This window comes from Geotrypetes seraphini, chromosome 19, assembly GCF_902459505.1.
Source record: "Geotrypetes seraphini chromosome 19, aGeoSer1.1, whole genome shotgun sequence".
Lineage (NCBI taxonomy): Eukaryota > Metazoa > Chordata > Amphibia > Gymnophiona > Dermophiidae > Geotrypetes > Geotrypetes seraphini.
In genome coordinates, this window is record NC_047102.1 from 19,009,453 (window position 1) to 19,026,655 (window position 17,203).

The following is a 17,203-nucleotide window of genomic DNA, read 5'->3' on the forward strand; positions in this document are numbered from 1 at the left end:
TAGAGAAAGGGGAGACATGATTGAGACATCACAGGTCGTGTCGAGGCGGAAAGCGATATATTCTTCCCCAGGGGACCCTCGGTCACAAGGGGGCACCCGCTCAAACTCAGAGGAGGGAAATTTAATGGTGACACCAGGAAGTATTTCTTCACGGAAAGGGTTGTAGATCACTGGAACAAACTTCCGGTGCAGGTGGTCAAGGCCACCAGCGTGCTAGACTTTAAGAATAAATGGGACATCCACGTGGGATCCCTATGGGGGTCGAGCTAAGGATCTGGGTCATTAGCACTCAGACTTGATGGGCTGTAGCCCTTTTCTGCCGTCATCTTTCTATGTTTCTAAAGGGGCAAAGGGTTCGGCAAAGGGGCCTAAAAGAAAAGGAACAATGCTGACAGAAACAAATACTCAGCACCCTGAAGTTGTGAGTTGGATCCCAGCCTGCTTCCTTTTTTTTTTTGCACTGTTTTACTCTTCTCATGTATCAGTTCTTTGGTCCTCTGCCTGGACCTTGTTGTTTGTATTGACAGCCTGCTTCCTATGACTCTGGGTAAGTCATTTAGCCATCCCCATATTGCCCCAGGTACCACAGTTAGATTTTGAGCCTGCTGGGACAGATGGATGGGACTTGGATACTGCTTTTTTTTGTGGTGACACATTCATAGTGGTTTATTTATTGTATACAAGGTACTTATTTTGTACCTGGGCCAATGGAGGATTAAATGACTTACCCAGGGTCACAAGAAGCAGTGCTGGGATTGATCCTACAATCTCAGGGTGCTGAGGCAGCAGCTCTCGCGCTAGGCCACTCCTCATCTCATAAGAGTTGTGCTGACTAAATCTCACTATACAGCTACAGCTTTATTGTACAGTCTTTACCATGGATTTTCTCAGGTTTTGTACTGAAAAAAAAAAGGACTGCTCTGAGTTATTTTGGCAACTGTAAGAGGCTCCTATTCAGTTAACTCTTCTGTAATCTGAGTATTATCAGACAGACTCTGTAGTTCTTGAACAACTTTCTTTAATAACATAAAGTAAAGAATAAACACTCACAAATGACGACTTTAAGGCAGTTCAACTCTGTCACAGAATCTTTAGCTTTCCCTATCCAAAAAGGAAGCTGGGAAGTGTGTCCACACCTTGTGGAAATAACACTGTTCTCCAGACTTAGATATAAACCTAAGCTGTGTTAGATTGTTAGAAATAAAGGTGAAAACCTGGTAGGAGAACAGTGCTAAACTCAGGTTCTCATACAGCAGGGGTAGGGAACTCCGGTCCTCGAGAGCCGTTTTCCAGTCGGGTTTTCAGGATTTCCCCAATGAATATGCATTAAAAGCAGTGCATGCAAATAGATCTCATGCAGATTCATTGGGGAAATCCTGAAAACCCGACTGGAATACGGCTCTCGAGGACTGGAGTTTCCTACCCCTGTCATACAGCCATACGGTCGTACAAATATGGCATCTCTTCTCTCTCAGACTGAACAAGAAGGGGGCAGACTTAAACTCTGTGGTTGCAGCCTAGCTCTCTGGGAGAAGCAAAGCCCTCTGGGGATTTAAGTCCACAGAGCACACTTTATTCATACATCTTAGCATAAACACTTATAAAAGAAACTGAGTAAATGCCCACATAAAATGGGCAGAACAAGAGTACTTTATTACTTATTCAATGTATTGTAAATTGCTTTGTGTGAATCTCTTCATAAAAACGTTGGTTAATAAATCCCAATAAATAAAGCTGTAAAATTTCCCACTGTAATTCCAAGCAGTTGCTGAAAAAAACAGCAAAATGCTCTATGGGGATTACTTTTTTTTTTTTTTTTTGCTTTACACTGTATATTGTGCTCTGGATAAATTGGTTATAGCACATGTCCTATGTCTGGAAAGTTTTTGAGCTTGTGTTCAAGCATGTGAAGTTATCCTTGTCATGCTCAGTCAGATGAAAGAGTGCCCTAGGTAAAACTTCCCAAGTCAAAGGGTGAAACAGACCTTAGTCACCCCTTAGTGCCCTGGAATTTTACCCCGATCCTCAGCGGCACCACTTGGAGCTCAAAACAATCTCATTGCTCCAAGCTTTACGTGTCAAATCGTCACTGGATCGTTTATGTTGTAATATTTGTAATTTTTCAAATTTTTCTTAACTTTTGTATATTCTATATTCACATTTTGAAATAATTTTAAGCGTATCACTTAGCTTAGTCATGTGGTCTTTGGCAGGGGATTAACACCGACATGTTTCGCTATACAAGCTTTATCAAGGATAACCCCTATTAATGAACAAAAGTTAAAATTAATCATGCTCAAAAAAACAGAAGTTAAAATTAATCATGTTCAAAAGAATAGCTGTTAAAGTCACCAATCTTAATGGAACCTAAAACAACTAAAAATGCCTTACCTCAACATGAATTGCCGCCAAACTCTGACCACTATATCAAGAGAGATGGCGGCGGCGTCTTTGCAGAAATTAAATAGAGCAGAACCTTCAGCTTTATTGCTCTCTCCCCAAATGATTTTCAGAACCCTAGCCTTAGCCCACCCTCCTCATCCAAGACTTTGATAATTGAACTCTATACTCATGATCTTTCTAACACCACAATGCTATAAAAAAATATACATGATTAGACATCATGCTTTAAACTTTGTTTTTTATGTGTGTCTGTGTGTGTATTTGATTTTGAATTGTGTATGGCTGTTAGGATCTATTTTTGCTCTCTTTTTTTTGTGCCCTCTCCCACCCCCCTAGAAGCTGCCACCCTAGGTAACCACCTAGTCTTGATGGTTAAACCTATCTTGGATGAAAAAGTTTGATCTTTGAAAGTGATGCAAATCTTGTAGCCTTTTTCTTAACATTAATCCTGCCACTAACTCTGATGCGCTTTTCCGATCTTGTGGCTGGGAAGCCCATGTGATCCTGGAGTGCTGTTAGGATGCCTGCATGGCTCTACCAGGTTGTCGCTGCAGTGTGGCTATAGTGCAAGCCTGCCTGTTGGAAAAGCCAAAATATCTGTCTCACTCCACTGTGTTACAGGCATGGAAGTCTAACTCTGCATTGCAGTTTCTGTGAATATCACCGATGATGTTTTTCATTACATAGAAGAAGTGTTTTATACTGTGTGTATATGTGTGTGTTTTATTCATATTAGCACTAACAAGATAATTTACCAGAATTCAGTGTTAAGTTATTAATAATGGCATGTTTCATACTGCTATTCTACATACATAGATAAAAATTATAGGCTTAGACATTTACACCTGCTCCAGAACAGGCATGCACAGCCACACCTGCAAAAATAGGTGTCATTTCTGCAACTTAGGTCAGTATTTTATAAAGAGAAGTAGGTGCCTAGACGGTCTTTATAAATAGTCTTAAAATAGGCACTTGTGGGACTGATCCAAGATGGCCGCGGTTGTGGAGCGCTGAGCAACCGCCCGCAAATCTTCACTAAAGGAAACTTTTCTTTAGGCGGTTAACACCGCAGAATTCTTACCATGCCGAAAAGGAGGGGAAAGGGAGCCTCTTCGGCCCCGCGGCGTCCCGGTTCAGCCTCCTCTGGCAATATTGAAGATCTGCTGAGACGGATGCAGGGCGTCATGGGAACGTCGGTGGTGCCCCCGGCTGGGACGCTCCTTGGTAACGGACTCGAGGCGTCTCTTCGGGCTCATGAGATCTCTTTGAGCCCCGACACGAGAATCCCTCCTCCCAATCCTCGAGCCACCAGTTCCCCGGGAGTGGGGAGCCAGCCGGAAGTCGGCGTGAGCTCTCCCCCAGAGGCTGCAGGGAACGGTGAGATGAACATCGACTCAGGCTCACAAGGATTGCAGCAGAGCCTGAGTGTATTTGAGGATACAACAACGCTGGGATTAACTCCAATACAGGAGGGACGGAGAGGAGAGGTTCCTGTAGCTGGTGAGCCTAATATACAACTATTAAACTTGCAAACTGTTGACCTAGTAAAGCCCCAAGAAGTCACAATGGGAGCTTTGTGGGATTTGATTGCCAATCTGACTAGAACAGTAAATAGTAACCATCTTCAAATAGAGGGGAAAATAAAAACTCAAGAGAAAGAAGTTCTTCAGATAAAACAAGACTTGGGAGAATCAAAACTAGATATCCAGTGCATTAAAGATCAACTTAAATCTTCCAAGCTTCTTCAGGACACCTTAATTAAGGATAATATAAATTTAAGAAGGAAGATTGAGACATTTGAAAATTTCTCCAGGAATAATAACTTAAGATTGATTAATTTTCCACGAATTTCAACAGTGACTCCAAGAGAAATGTTAAAAAGGTATTTGCTGGAGATATTGGAAGTATCGGAAGATTCATTGCCTCCTTTCACCCAGGTCTATTATTTGCCTAGTAAAAATAAGGATCTTCAAGAAAAAACGCAGGGACCAATTGATGTATCTGCTTTACTTGAACTATCTGATAAAGAAATAGCAGTACCTGCTACATTGATTGTTACCCTGGCTATTACGCTAGATAAGAATTGGCTTTTGAGATTATTCTTTAAAAATAAAGAGAAAAAGTTTCTTGATTTAAAGATTCAGATGTTCCCAGATTTGGCAAGAGATACACAAAGACGTAGAAAAGAGTTTTTATTATTAAAACCTGGTGTTTTGGCTCTTGGGGGAACTTTCTATCTTCGACACCCTTGCAAGTGTATAGTTCAATATAACTCTCAAAAATATGTTTTCTTTGAACCAAATCAGTTAACGGCCCTTCTCTCCATGTCTCGCCTGGAAAAGGGGAAAGAATGAGGGCTTGAGATATAAGGCGCCTGGAATTTCAGTTAACCACGTACCACTTATCTGTTATAATATGGTTCTTTGTTAAAATTCCGTTTAATTCACATCATGGATCAAAATGGTGGACTTGAGAGATTATACAAATATTTGATTTCTATATAATTCTTTATGTTTCTATTTATTCTTTTTGTTGTAATCACTTTCTGTACAAGATGTATCTTGATTTGTTAATTTGAAAATTATAAATAAATAATAAAAAAAAAAAATAGGCACTTGTAAACAGCCTTCTTCTAGAAGCCCACTTACAAAATTAACTTCCAGCTTTGTCCCATGTTGTATTGCCTTGTTAAAAATTCTTTCTGCTGCATGTTTGCAATGTGAGGTGGTATTTTCTTCAGCTTCTTTAAGGCCGGTTTTAGAAAGCAAGCCAAAACATTTCTTCACTTTTAAAATGTTTTACAGAAACATTGACTGACAAAACAGTGGTATAGTGAGGGTGAGAGGTGCCTGGGGAAGTGGCGGCCCTCCCCCGTCCTCTGCCCCCCCATCTCCACTTGTTTCTTCCCCGTCCCCTGCCGCATGTGCTGCTTCCCTTCCCCCATACCTCTGTAAGGTTCCTGGTATGAGCAGCAACCCCCAAGCTGCTGTCGCACCAGCATTGGCTCTTCCTCTGACATCACTTCCCAGGTGCGGGTCCAGGAAGTGACATCAGAGGAATATGTGTGAGCCTTAACCAATTATGTTAAAACAGTCAGTCCTGGAATCCCCCCTTGTCAATCAGAGTTTCAGGATATCCACAATGAATATGCATGAAACATATTTGCATAGAGTGGAGGCAGTGTATGCAAATCAATCTCATGCATATTCATTGTGGATATCCTGAAAACCTGATTAGCAAGGGAGTGCTCCAGGTCTGACTTGGAAAACACTGAATTAAAAGAGGCATAGCTAGGACTATTGCAGTCCTATTTGGCTATTAACTTGATCGGTTAAGGGCTGAATATCGGCACTTAACCAGCTACCTGCCAACTCTGTCCCGTCACCACCTCCAGGACTGAATAACTAGGTGGTTAGTGCAGTTAGTCAGCCACAGTGTTAAGTGCTACTGAAAATCAGAGGATAGCCCCTGATTTAACTGGGCAGGAGACTACCCTGCCCAATTAAATAGTTTTGAATATTGCCCCCCCCTTAATATATATGCAATAAATATACCCAGCCTTGGCAGGATATAAGCATGTGAGTTAAAGGGCTTCCTGACACCACCCCATGATCAGCATTATTCACATGCTAGAGTACAGCTGATCTGATCCTGATGATGACACTTTCAATTTCCAGAGCATTTTGGTTGCAGAGCACTAGTCTGGTACAGCTTCTGGAGACCAAAGAGTTTGACAAAGGAAACCAACGTGTATTGCTACTGATTCTTTTTAGGAAGGTGTGCTGTACTCTACAGCCAGGGAATGGTATTTAGAATAGGTACACAGATTGTAGGAAGAGCTTCTAATGTTGGAAGGGGAGAAGTGTTACATTGCATTTCAGAAAGAAAAATATTTGGGTCATCACTGGTTTTATTTTTCTTTAGTAGATTTGCTTATCTTCATCTATATGTCAAAACTCCTGTAAAATTGAGTCAATCTATTGTCTGGATGTATTGTTTATTGTTGTATTTGTGTAAATAGAATTGTGTAAATAAAGTTCTGAAATTTTAAAAAATGGTATTAAGTATGATGAAGCGGTCTTTTTTTCTGTTTCTTTTCCATGATTCTATGCTCTGGGCACTTTGCCCCTTCTTGGGGTGTCCCCTTTGCTGTGGGTTAAAGCTGTTTCTGACAGATGATATACAAAATTTATGAAAACTGCTAAGGAATATAATAATACTAGCTGATTTCCCGGCGTTGCCTGGGTATTTATTTATTCTAATCTTTTATTAGACAGGAAAAGGAATAAAATTGGCCTCAAGCTGCTGTACTGTTTCTGAAGCTCTAGATATAGCAGCTCTGTTGTGCAGTGTCACAAGTCTTGTATTCCTTTCGGAATTTTCTTGTGCACGCTGGTGTTTCATTTTTTTAGCCTTTGATTGCACTTGGCCAATTGCCTTACATTTCCTTGGAGGCATTGTTACATCAATGACAGCACAGCTGACTTGACTTCATTCCCCAAGTTTCACACAATTGGTCAAAGCAGCTTCATCTATATAAAACACGTTACACATGTCACCCCCTTCCCATCCCCACAGTATTTTTCCCCAGATAGTAAGTGATATGTATACCAAGTTTGGTTGAAATCTATCCATGTGTTTCAGAGTTATGCTGGAACATACATACATACACACATACATCCAATTATATATATATAGATTAGATAAGAATAGGCTTACTGGGTCAAACAAATAGTCCTTCTACCCAGTATCCCATCTTCATGGTGGCCAATCCAGGTCACAAGTACCTGGCAGAAACCCAAATAGTAGCAACATTCCATGCTACTGATCCAGGGCAAGCAGTGGCTTCCCCCATGTCTGCATCAATAACAGACTATGGATTTTTCCTCCAGGAACTTGTCCAAACCTTTTTTAAACCCATCTATGTTAACCACTGTTACCATATCCTCCAGCAACAAGTTCCAGATCTTCACTATTCTTTGACTGGAAAAAAAATATTTCCTCCTATTGGTTTTAAAAGTATTTCCCTGTAACTTCATCGAGTGTCCCCCTAGTCTTTGTAATTTTTGATGCCGTATAAAATCGGTCCACCACTCAGGATTTTGTAGACTTCAATCATATCTCCCCTCAGCCTTTCTTTTCCAAGCTGAAGATCCCTAATCTCTTTAGTCTTTCTTTTGGAGAAAAATGTACATTTATCCTGTCGGTCTTCAAGGAACTCTTAAACTTCAGGGGCTCAACCTGCCATTAAGTAAAAATGCCCTCTAAGCTGCTGTGCTGGATGCTGTCCAGAAAGAGACAAGAGCTTTAGAACAGTTAATTGTGTCCTCACCGATTTGTGGCTTTTGTTGTGGCCTGGCTGCCGCCTGCCCCCTGGAGAGTCTACAAGAAAAATGTTGTTGGAAACAGAGTTTGGGCAGACTCAGCACATACTAAGGAACTGAGATCTCACTGAGCAGTGAATATTTATTTAGCTAGTTTTTATATCCTGTCCTCCCCAAAGAGCTCAGAACGGGTTACAGTTTTACCGTCATGGTGCACCATCAGATAGAATTGTTCATAGGTTAATGCAAGGAGAAGAAGCTTGGTTGCATGATAAAGGATTATACAGAAGAGCAGGGTAACAATAAGGAAATTGTTTATGGGATGGGTAGGGCACAAGTTTCCTGGTGGGAATTGATTTGGGGATCATGTGGACAGGGTGCGAGGTAGGAGAAGTCTGGCAGATGGTAAAGTTCTGATAAACAGCTTCCTCTGTTGTAGACTGTGGGGCAAATGGCTTGAGGTCAGGAGGAGGGGTTAGGCAAAGATGTGGGTTTTTATGGCTTTCCTGAAATTTAAGAAACCCTCTAGGAATCTGATATGTGGGGGTAGATTGTTCCATAGTTATGGTAGGAAGTGGGAGTAGGATCGTTTCTGGGCTGTTTGAAGCTGGAGGGCGTTCCTGGGGCGGGGGGGGGGGGGAATTTGTAGGCATATTTCACCCTGGGAGCTTAGCATTCATCTAGGAATGTTAGTGGGGGGAGGGAGTTTTTGTGCGAGGTATCTGGGTACTATGTTGTGAAAGTATGCTAGTATTAGGCCTCTGAAGATGCAGCGTTTGGTTATGGGCAATCAGTGAGCTGTGGCCAGCGCTGATGAAACAGGGTTGCGGGCCAATAGGTTTATCAGTAGCCTAATTGCTGCATTTTGTAATTGGTTCTCTCGCGGTTAGACTGTTAAATAAGGTGTTGCCGTAATCCAGGCATATCCAGTCTCTTATTTTCCGGAGCTGTTGAAGATAATGGATAAAGCTGCTGTTGGCAGGGAACACGTCACATTCACCATTGATTGTTTTTGTAAGCAATGTCAAAGTGACACTGTCATTTCTGGAAACAGCGTATCTTTCTATGCCACTGTAGTTCTTCTTGGTGTCCCAGCATGTCTTTATATTCAAATTTCCCCAAATTCTATATAATGCACCTAAAGTTGTGTGCATACAATTGGTGGATGTAGATAATGTACCTGCAAAATTTAATTGGTCAATAGGGCTTAATTGACACTGATAATTGGATATTACCTTTTTCTTGGAACTTTCAAAGACCACGCAAAAACTCAAACTGTCTTTTCCTTCTCTGTAGTGAATTATTTTTATTGGTAAATTGGGGAAAATCCTATCCTTTCAAGCTAACAGAAATATGGAATGATATTCCTCTAAGGTTAAGAGAATTAAGTTCATTTCAACTTTTTCGTAAAAACTTAAAAACATGGCTATTCTTTAAACTGTAAACTCATGTTCTTTCTATATATTTTTTAATTAATGTAAACTGAGTTGAGCTTTATTACATGAAGATGACCCGGTCTATAAATCTAAGTTTTAGTTTAATTGGAGTTGATTGACAACTTTGTTATGTTATGTTACTATATATATCCCAAACAGTGAAGGCAACCTTAGGTGCTTAATAACTTTATTATATCAATTAAGATGCGACACGTATGTGTTTCGGCCCAAATGGCCTGCCTCAGGAGTCTAAAAATAGCATAAACATAGATCAAAAAAATATATATATATAAAACATCAACACTGAAAAATATATATGTATACTAAAAATGTACTGTATATACTGATCACTAATAAATTATAATCAAAATGAGATGATAAATTATTGGAATGTAAATGCAACACATCAACAATCACTTTTCATATGTGTCCATAAAAATTACATACATGTTATATTACATATTAAAAAACACATAATGATCTGAATGCTGGTGTTGAAGGACTGAGGTTGAGATAGACACTAAAGAATGGCATAAGTTGATTTCCCGCGGATATTCATGGGGACGGGGACAAGGATAAATTCTGTCCCCTTGTCATTCTCTATGGGAGCTGGGTTGGCCACTGTTGGAAATAGGATATTGGGTTTGATAGACCTAGAAGGCAATTCTTATGTTCTTATGTGAGCCAAGTATAAGACAGTCAGGCCATTGTGACATCACTGGTGAGTTTGGCTCTTAGGCATTGGTGGAATGACATCACAATCTCACAATGACATCACAATCTCAGGTCTAGAATGTTGCTACTATTTAGGTTTCTGCCAGGTAGTTCTAGAGAATGAAATGGGGACAGAATTTGTTACCATCCCCATGGTTAACCACGGGAAACCATCCCCGTGACATTTTTTAAGAAGTGAGGGAAGAATCAGAGTATGAATGGGCACAGCCACTGACCCTCAAGCCTTGCATTGCATTAAAGTTACGCATTATCATACTAGGCCATTAGGACCTCTTGCACACTTTGTCTATTCACAATGCAAAACTATTCAACCTTCTGTTATTTTTGGCTTTGAAAAACATTCTTCATTGCTGGAAAGACCTTTCCAAGGCTGAATACACCACCTGGTGGAGCACAGTGTGCCTTACAGCTAAATATGAAAGCGTTATAGCAGAAAAGCATAAGTCCATGAGCTCATATCTCAAAACTTGGAGTCCAGTTAATTCTTTCTGTACAATTGAGTAATGACATTCAGTTGAGTTCTAATGATATTGTCTACAACAGTCTCAGTATTTCCACCTTCTGGCTCAGTTCTTGATGTGGCTATTCGACCTCTAGCCCTGTGTCTCTCAGTGCTCTAGATGTTATGCTGATACTTATGCAGATAGTCCGCCCTATGGATAGGCGTGATCTGGCTTGTTGTATTGTACAGTTATTCATCCTCTGTCCATTCACTCATTCCAGTGCAACTTGTTTGTACTACTCGAAAGGGTCCAGAGAAGAGTGACTAAAATGGTTAAGGGGCTGGAGGAGTTGCCGTACAGTGAGAGATTAGAGAAAATGGGCCTCTTCTCCCTTGAAAAGAGGAGACTGAGAGGGGACATGATTGAAACATACAAGATAATGAAGGGAAAAGACTTAGTAGATAAAAGACAGGTTGTTCACCCTCTCCAAAGTAGGGAGAACAAGAGGACACTCTCTAAAGTTGAAAGGGGATAGATTCCATACAAATGTAAGGAAGTTCTTCTTCACCCAGAGAGTGGTAGAAAACTGGAACGCTCTTCCGGAGGCTGTTATAAGGGAAAACACCCTCCAGGGACTCAAGACAAAGTAGATAAAGACAGGTTGTTCACCCTCTCCAAGGTAGAGAGAACGAGAGGACACTCTCTAAAGTTGAAAGGGGATAGATTCCGTACAAACATAAGGAAATTCTTCATCACCCAGAGAGTGGTAGAAAACTGGAACGCTCTTCCAGAGTCTGTTATAGGGGAAAACACCCTCCAGGGATTCTAGACAAGGCTAGACAAGTTTCTGGTGAACCAGAATGTACGCAGGTGAGGCTGGTCTCGGTTAGGGCACTGGTCTTTGACCTGGGGGCCGCCGCATGAGCGGACTGTTGGGCGTGATGGACCACTGGTCAACCCAGCAGCAGCAATTCTTATGTTCTTACCATGCCTTGTTACTATATTTTCTCTTCTCTGTATTTATACGTTAAAATCAATAAAACATTTTCAACTAATGCTGGTGTAGAAGGACGAAGGTTGAGATAGACACTAAAGAATGACATGGGATGTGGGGATGATGGCAGTGACAAATTTGGTCAGTGTGTCATTCTCCATGACCTATGGCTGCAAAGACTAGATAAGGGATGAGGAGATAATCCAGGTACTTGTAAATTAAAACTTAATGATACTGTAGCCTGACTTCTTCCAGTTATGCTGGAAACTTGTAGAAGCAGGAAGAGACTGACAGGTCAAAAGCAGAATAAAGAGAAAAAAGGGTTTGCTGGAATAATTCAGGGCTTCATTTCAGAATCCATGCCCACACCCAGCCTTGGGCAAGCTTAAGAGTCCTTTGGTGCCTCCCTTCATCCATAGCAGATACCTACACTGTAGGCGGCCTGCCTTGGGCTGTATTTTATTTTTTAAGAAAACATGCATCCCGATTGGCTGGTTAGCCTATCGCTGCCTACAATCAGGACGCCGTTTATAGAATTTGGCCCAGAACCTGTGTCCAGTTTCAATCAATTCTAAATGTTAGCCATTCGACATGTGCAGTGATCCTTCCATCTTCCTTTTTCAAGATTTTCCAAAAATGACATCAAAACCTGGGTCTGGGGAATTCTCTTCTGTTTTTCTAGAAAGCTGCTTGTTTTTGCTTCAGACAGACAAAGGGACCAGTAGCCTCCAGTAGACTTCATTTTCATAGCCGGAGCCTTTGTCCTCAATGACCATTAAAAACCCATTCCTGAACCTCTTGCAGCTGTTTTTTTTTTTAAACAAAATACTGTGGAAGCTTTTCTGATGCAAAAGAGAGGCCCAACAGGATGCCAGGATTAATGATCACAAAGACATTTTAAAGGCTCTTCCCCTTCTTTCAACAATTTAGTCTTTGAGTATTTGATGCCGCAGACAAACACTCGGCCTCCTTAGTTCGCTAAGAAGATGAACCTAATAACAGGGGTCAATGTTCCACCATCTAACCATTTTTTAAGGCTCAGGGCTTGACTTTAAGGGAAACCACAAACAGCTGATGCAAATTAAGTGCCGGGGCATCCTTGAAGTTATAACAGGTCACAGACTTCGGTCTAAAGGATTTATGTCCTAAAATATTATTGTGAAATCAGCAGGCTAAGCAGCAGGAACAGCACTTTCTCCCTCATTTGAAGAATTTATTTGCCTTGTCAGCTATTTAAAAAAATAACAAAGCAGTAGGAGATGGAGGTTTTCAGTAAATGGAGAGCTGGCTTTTTGTGTTACTTTGTTCCAGCACACAAATTGGAAAAAATGGAAAAGGAGGTTTGCTTAAGCACCTTTGTGCATCTTTCTAAATAGTTGGACTCTCAAAAATCCTTTAACTTGATGAAAAATTAGATAGATCACAACTATTACTAGATACTCCAAAGGTTTAGCCAAAAAAAGTGCTTAATAATGAAGGAAAAAGGATCTCAGAAATAAGAACATAAGAAGTTTCCTCCACTGGGTCAGACCAGAGGTCCATCGCGCTCAGCGGTCCGCTCCCGCGGCGGCCCATCAGGTCTATGACCTGTGAAGTGGTTCCTGACCATTTCTATAACCTACCTCTGCTTCTATCTGTACTCCTCAATCCTTTAGGAACCTATCTAAACCTTCCTTGAACCCCTGTACTGTGCTCTGGCCTATCACAACCTCTGGAAGTGCGTTCCATGTGTCTACCACTCTCTAGGTAAAAAAGAACTTCCTCGCATTTGTTCTAAACCTGTCCCCTTTCAATTTCTCCGAGTGACCCCTTGTACTTGTGGTTCCCCACAGTCTGAAGAATCTGTCCCTGTCTACCTTCAGGATTTTGAAGGTTTCTATCATGTCTCCTCTAAGTCTCCGCTTTTCCAGGGAGAACAGCCCCAGCATTTTCAACCTGTCAGCGTATGAAAAGTTTTCCATATCTTTTATCACGCCAAAAGATCATTACAGTCTCTAAATGGCTCAATCGTGGATGGGGGTTTGGAAAAAGGATCTCAGATCTCCACCTTTTCAGCATCTTTCTAAAACATTTAAAAACTGTTTTCTTGTTAATATAAGAATAGCCATAGTCTTACTATGGACCAATGGTCCATCTAGCCCAGTATCCCATCTTCATGGAGGCTAAGCAAAGTCACAAATACCTGACCAACCCCCCAATAGTAGCAGCATTCCATGCTACCAATCCAAGGCAAGCAGTGGCTTCCCCCATGTCTGTTTCAACAGCAGACTAAGGACTAAGGACTTTTCCTCTAGGAACTTGACAAAACTGGCTACATTAACTGTTCTTACCACATCCTCTGGCAATGCATTCCAGAGCTTAACTATTCTCCAATCGAAAAAATATTTCCTCCTATTGGTTTTAAAAGTATTACTCTGTAACTTCATTAAGTGTCCCCTAGTCTTTATAAATCTTGATGCAGTAATAAAAGAATTTGATTCATTTCTATACCACTCAGGATTTTATAGACTTCAATCACATCTCCTCCTCTTTAGTCTTTTCTCATACCAGAGTTCTATCCCCGTTACCATTTTGGTCGCTCTCCTTTGAACCTTTTCTAGTGTATTGTGTCAGGTTGTTGAATGGTTTTCATTTGTATTCTGCTTGATGACCAAAGTGGTCATGGTGTAATATGTTCATTTGAAATTCAATAAAGATGATTTTTTTAAAAAATTGTTTTCTTGAATACTACAGCTTTAGGACAGGTGGATTGTAGTTTTTGAAATCTAGCACTTTTGCATTTTTTTGTCTTTCATGCTATGCAGAGAAAGGTGCATGGTTATAGAGGGCCTGTTTAGTAACAGGACCATTCTATAAGTTCCATCTATAGTATCTCTCAAACTTTATGCCAAGGCACCGTGGTGTGCCCCTAAGAGACTTTGAGTGTGCCATGAGAGATTCCAGAATTTTACTTTATTTTTAAAAATTCCCTTCATAAGTATACACCAGAATAGATGCTTATTAGATTCTACTAAGGCAGTGGTCTCTTTGCAGGGCCACATTATGGATTTGTAGGTACCTGGAGGGCCTCAGAAAAAAATAGTTAATGTCTTGTTAATGAAATGACAATTTTGCATGAGGTAAAACTCTTTATAGTTTATAAATCTTTGCTTTTGGCTGAGTCTTAATAATATTGTAATTTATAGCTAAAGAGACATATGATCAAGAAACTGTTTTATTTTACTTTTGTGATTATGATAAACATACCAAGGGCCTCAAAACTGTACCTGGAGGGCCGCATGTGAACCCCGGGCCACGTGTTTGAGACCACTGTACTAAGGCATGCTCATTACAAGGGGATGCTGAAAAGTTCTCAGCCCAACCAACCAACTTCCTAAACTCTTGAGCATTATTTTGTAGCTGAAAAGCGAATTATTTTGTTAAGTGCTAATTTTCAGAAACGAAATTCTCGGTTTTTGACATTGCTTCAGATCATTGATTGAACCAAACCCACGTCATTCTCTTCTTGGCTGGCCTGAGAACTTTTCAGCACCCCCTGGTAGTGTGAAGAGTTTCAGTCTCTGGTAACCAGAGCTGAGATTGTGATGTCATAATGTCTCATTCCACCAATAAGAGCCAACCTCATCAGTGATGTCACAATGGCTTGATTGTCCTATGCTTGGCTCACTTTCATTACATACGAGGAGAGTGATGAAAAGTTCTCAGCCTAGCCAACCAACTTCTTAAACTCTGAACATTATTTTGCCACTGTAGCTGGAAAGTCTATTATTTTGTTAAGTGCTAGCTTGCAGAAACAAAATTCTCTGTTTTTAACATTGCTTCATATCATTGATTGAACCATAGCCATGTCATTCTCTTTTTTGACTGGGCTGAGAACTTTTCAGCACCCCCCTCTCCCTCCTCCCCCCCCCCCCCCCCCATAATGTGCCCATCAAGTGAGACTCGTGCAAAAGGCCAACAGCTCCTCATGGCATCTTGTCATTCACCGGCCGAGTCAAAATTTTCCAAATCCAGTCAAAATAAACTCCCTACAAAGTCTGACCGCATTTGCATGCATCCACTCCCACTGTATAGTTTTGGTTTACCGCAATTTGCCTTGCCGAGTAATTCTGTGTGGCTAGCATCTCCATCGAAAGGGCACTTCATTATTTCTCAGCTCTACTCAAAGCACTGCTTTATTATGGCTTTCCGAGTGTGAAGGCTGTCTTTTCTATATAGCAAGATGTATTGATTTGTTGAAAATGCAGTTCTCTTGGAGACATCCAGCATTCTCCACCCTCAGTCCTTGTTCTCTCTCTGATTCTATAATAGAGTACATCTGTTGACTTTGAAATCAGTGAGAAAAGATTTTCAATGTCAGTAGGCATTTGTAGGTTATACAATGCTTTCCATGATGCGAACATACAAGGATTGGAGCTGGAATGTGTGCTGGCTTCTATCCTGCAGTTATTTGCCATGATATTCCAAAAGTATTCACAAACAGCGTCTTTCCCTTGATACCTCATATGCTGCTATTTAAAATAATGTAAGATACTCAGCCGATGGATTATAAATAAATGCATAATGGTACTGGATCCTCAGTATTTGTCACGTATTGAAAAATCTTGAACGGTAACCATGGCAAATTTAACCTGTAAACTATATACAGTAAAACCTTGGATTGCAAGTAACTTGGTTTTTAAGTGTTTTGCAAACAAGCAAAAAACATTTTATGAAATTTTAACTTGATATACAAGCAAAGTCTTGCAATACAAGTACATACAGTATACCAGTGGTTCCCAAACCTGTCCTGGAGGACCCCTAGGCCGGTCGGATTTTCAGGTTAGCCCTAATGAATATGCATGGAGCAGATTTGCATGCCTGGCACCTCCATTATATGCACATCTCTCTCATGCATATTCATTAGGACTATCCTGAAAACCCGACTGGCCTGGGGGTCCTCCAGGACAGGTTTGGGAACCACTGCAGTATACACACATCACAACTGAGCCGATGGTTCTTCTCTCTCTGATGCTGCGGGAGTGCAGTGACTGTTCTAAACGAGCGAGGTCTTGCAATACGAGTACATACAGTATACACGCGTCACATCATCACAACTGAGCCGATGGTTCTTCTCTATCTAACATTGCAAGATTGTAGTGACTGTTCTAAATGAGCAAAGTCTTGCAATACAAGCATATTTAGTATACATGCATCACATCATCACAGCTGAGCCGATGGTTCTTCTCTCTCTGACGTTGCAAGAGTGTAGTTACTGTTCTAAACAAACAAAGTCTTGCAATAAGAGCACATATAGTATACACACGTCACATCATCACAGCTGAACCGATGGTTCTCTCTCTGACGCTGCGGGAGTATAGTGACTGTTCTAAATGAGTGAGGTCTTGCAATACAAGCATATATAGTATACATGCATCACATCATCACAGCTGAGCCGATGGTTCTTCTCTCTCTGACGTTGCAAGAGTGTAGTGACTGTTCTAAACGAGCGAGGTCTTGCAATACGAGTACATACAGTATACACGCGTCACATCATCAAAACTGAGCTGATGGTTCTCTCTCTGACGCTGCGGGAGCGTAGTGACTGTTCTAAATGAGCGAGGTCTTGCAATACAAATACGTATAGTATTAAAGTTTTTGGGTTGTGGAACAAATCGTCGGAGTTTCCATTATTTCCTAAGGGGAAATTCGCTTTGATATATGAATGCTTTGGATTACAAGCATGCTTCTGGAACGAATTATGCTCGCAAACCAAGGTTTGACTGTATTAGTATTAGATCCCTAGTATGTATCAAGGTAGGATAAAAACTTGTACCAGAAAAACATCTACTACAACTATGGGAAATTGTAACCTGTTAACTGTATATT

The 17,203-nt window shown here is 40.8% G+C and overlaps 1 protein-coding gene across 1 annotated transcript; it reads left to right on the forward strand.

Moving 5' to 3' along the window:
- Window positions 1–228: 228 nt before the first annotated feature.
- Window positions 229–6,457, forward strand: LOC117352381. Its single transcript, XM_033928841.1, has 2 exons — window positions 229–1,241; window positions 1,416–6,457. The coding sequence occupies exon 2, from the start codon at window positions 3,486–3,488 to the stop codon at window positions 4,755–4,757; it is 1,272 nt and encodes a 423-aa protein (XP_033784732.1). The 5' UTR covers window positions 229–1,241; window positions 1,416–3,485; the 3' UTR covers window positions 4,758–6,457.
- The last annotated feature ends 10,746 nt before the right edge of the window (window positions 6,458–17,203 follow it).

What these genes read in the sequence shown, in the direction of transcription:
- LOC117352381 (XM_033928841.1), top strand. Translation starts at nt 3,486, where the DNA reads ATGCCGAAAAGGAGGGGAAAGGGAGCCTCTTCGGCCCCGCGGCGTCCC.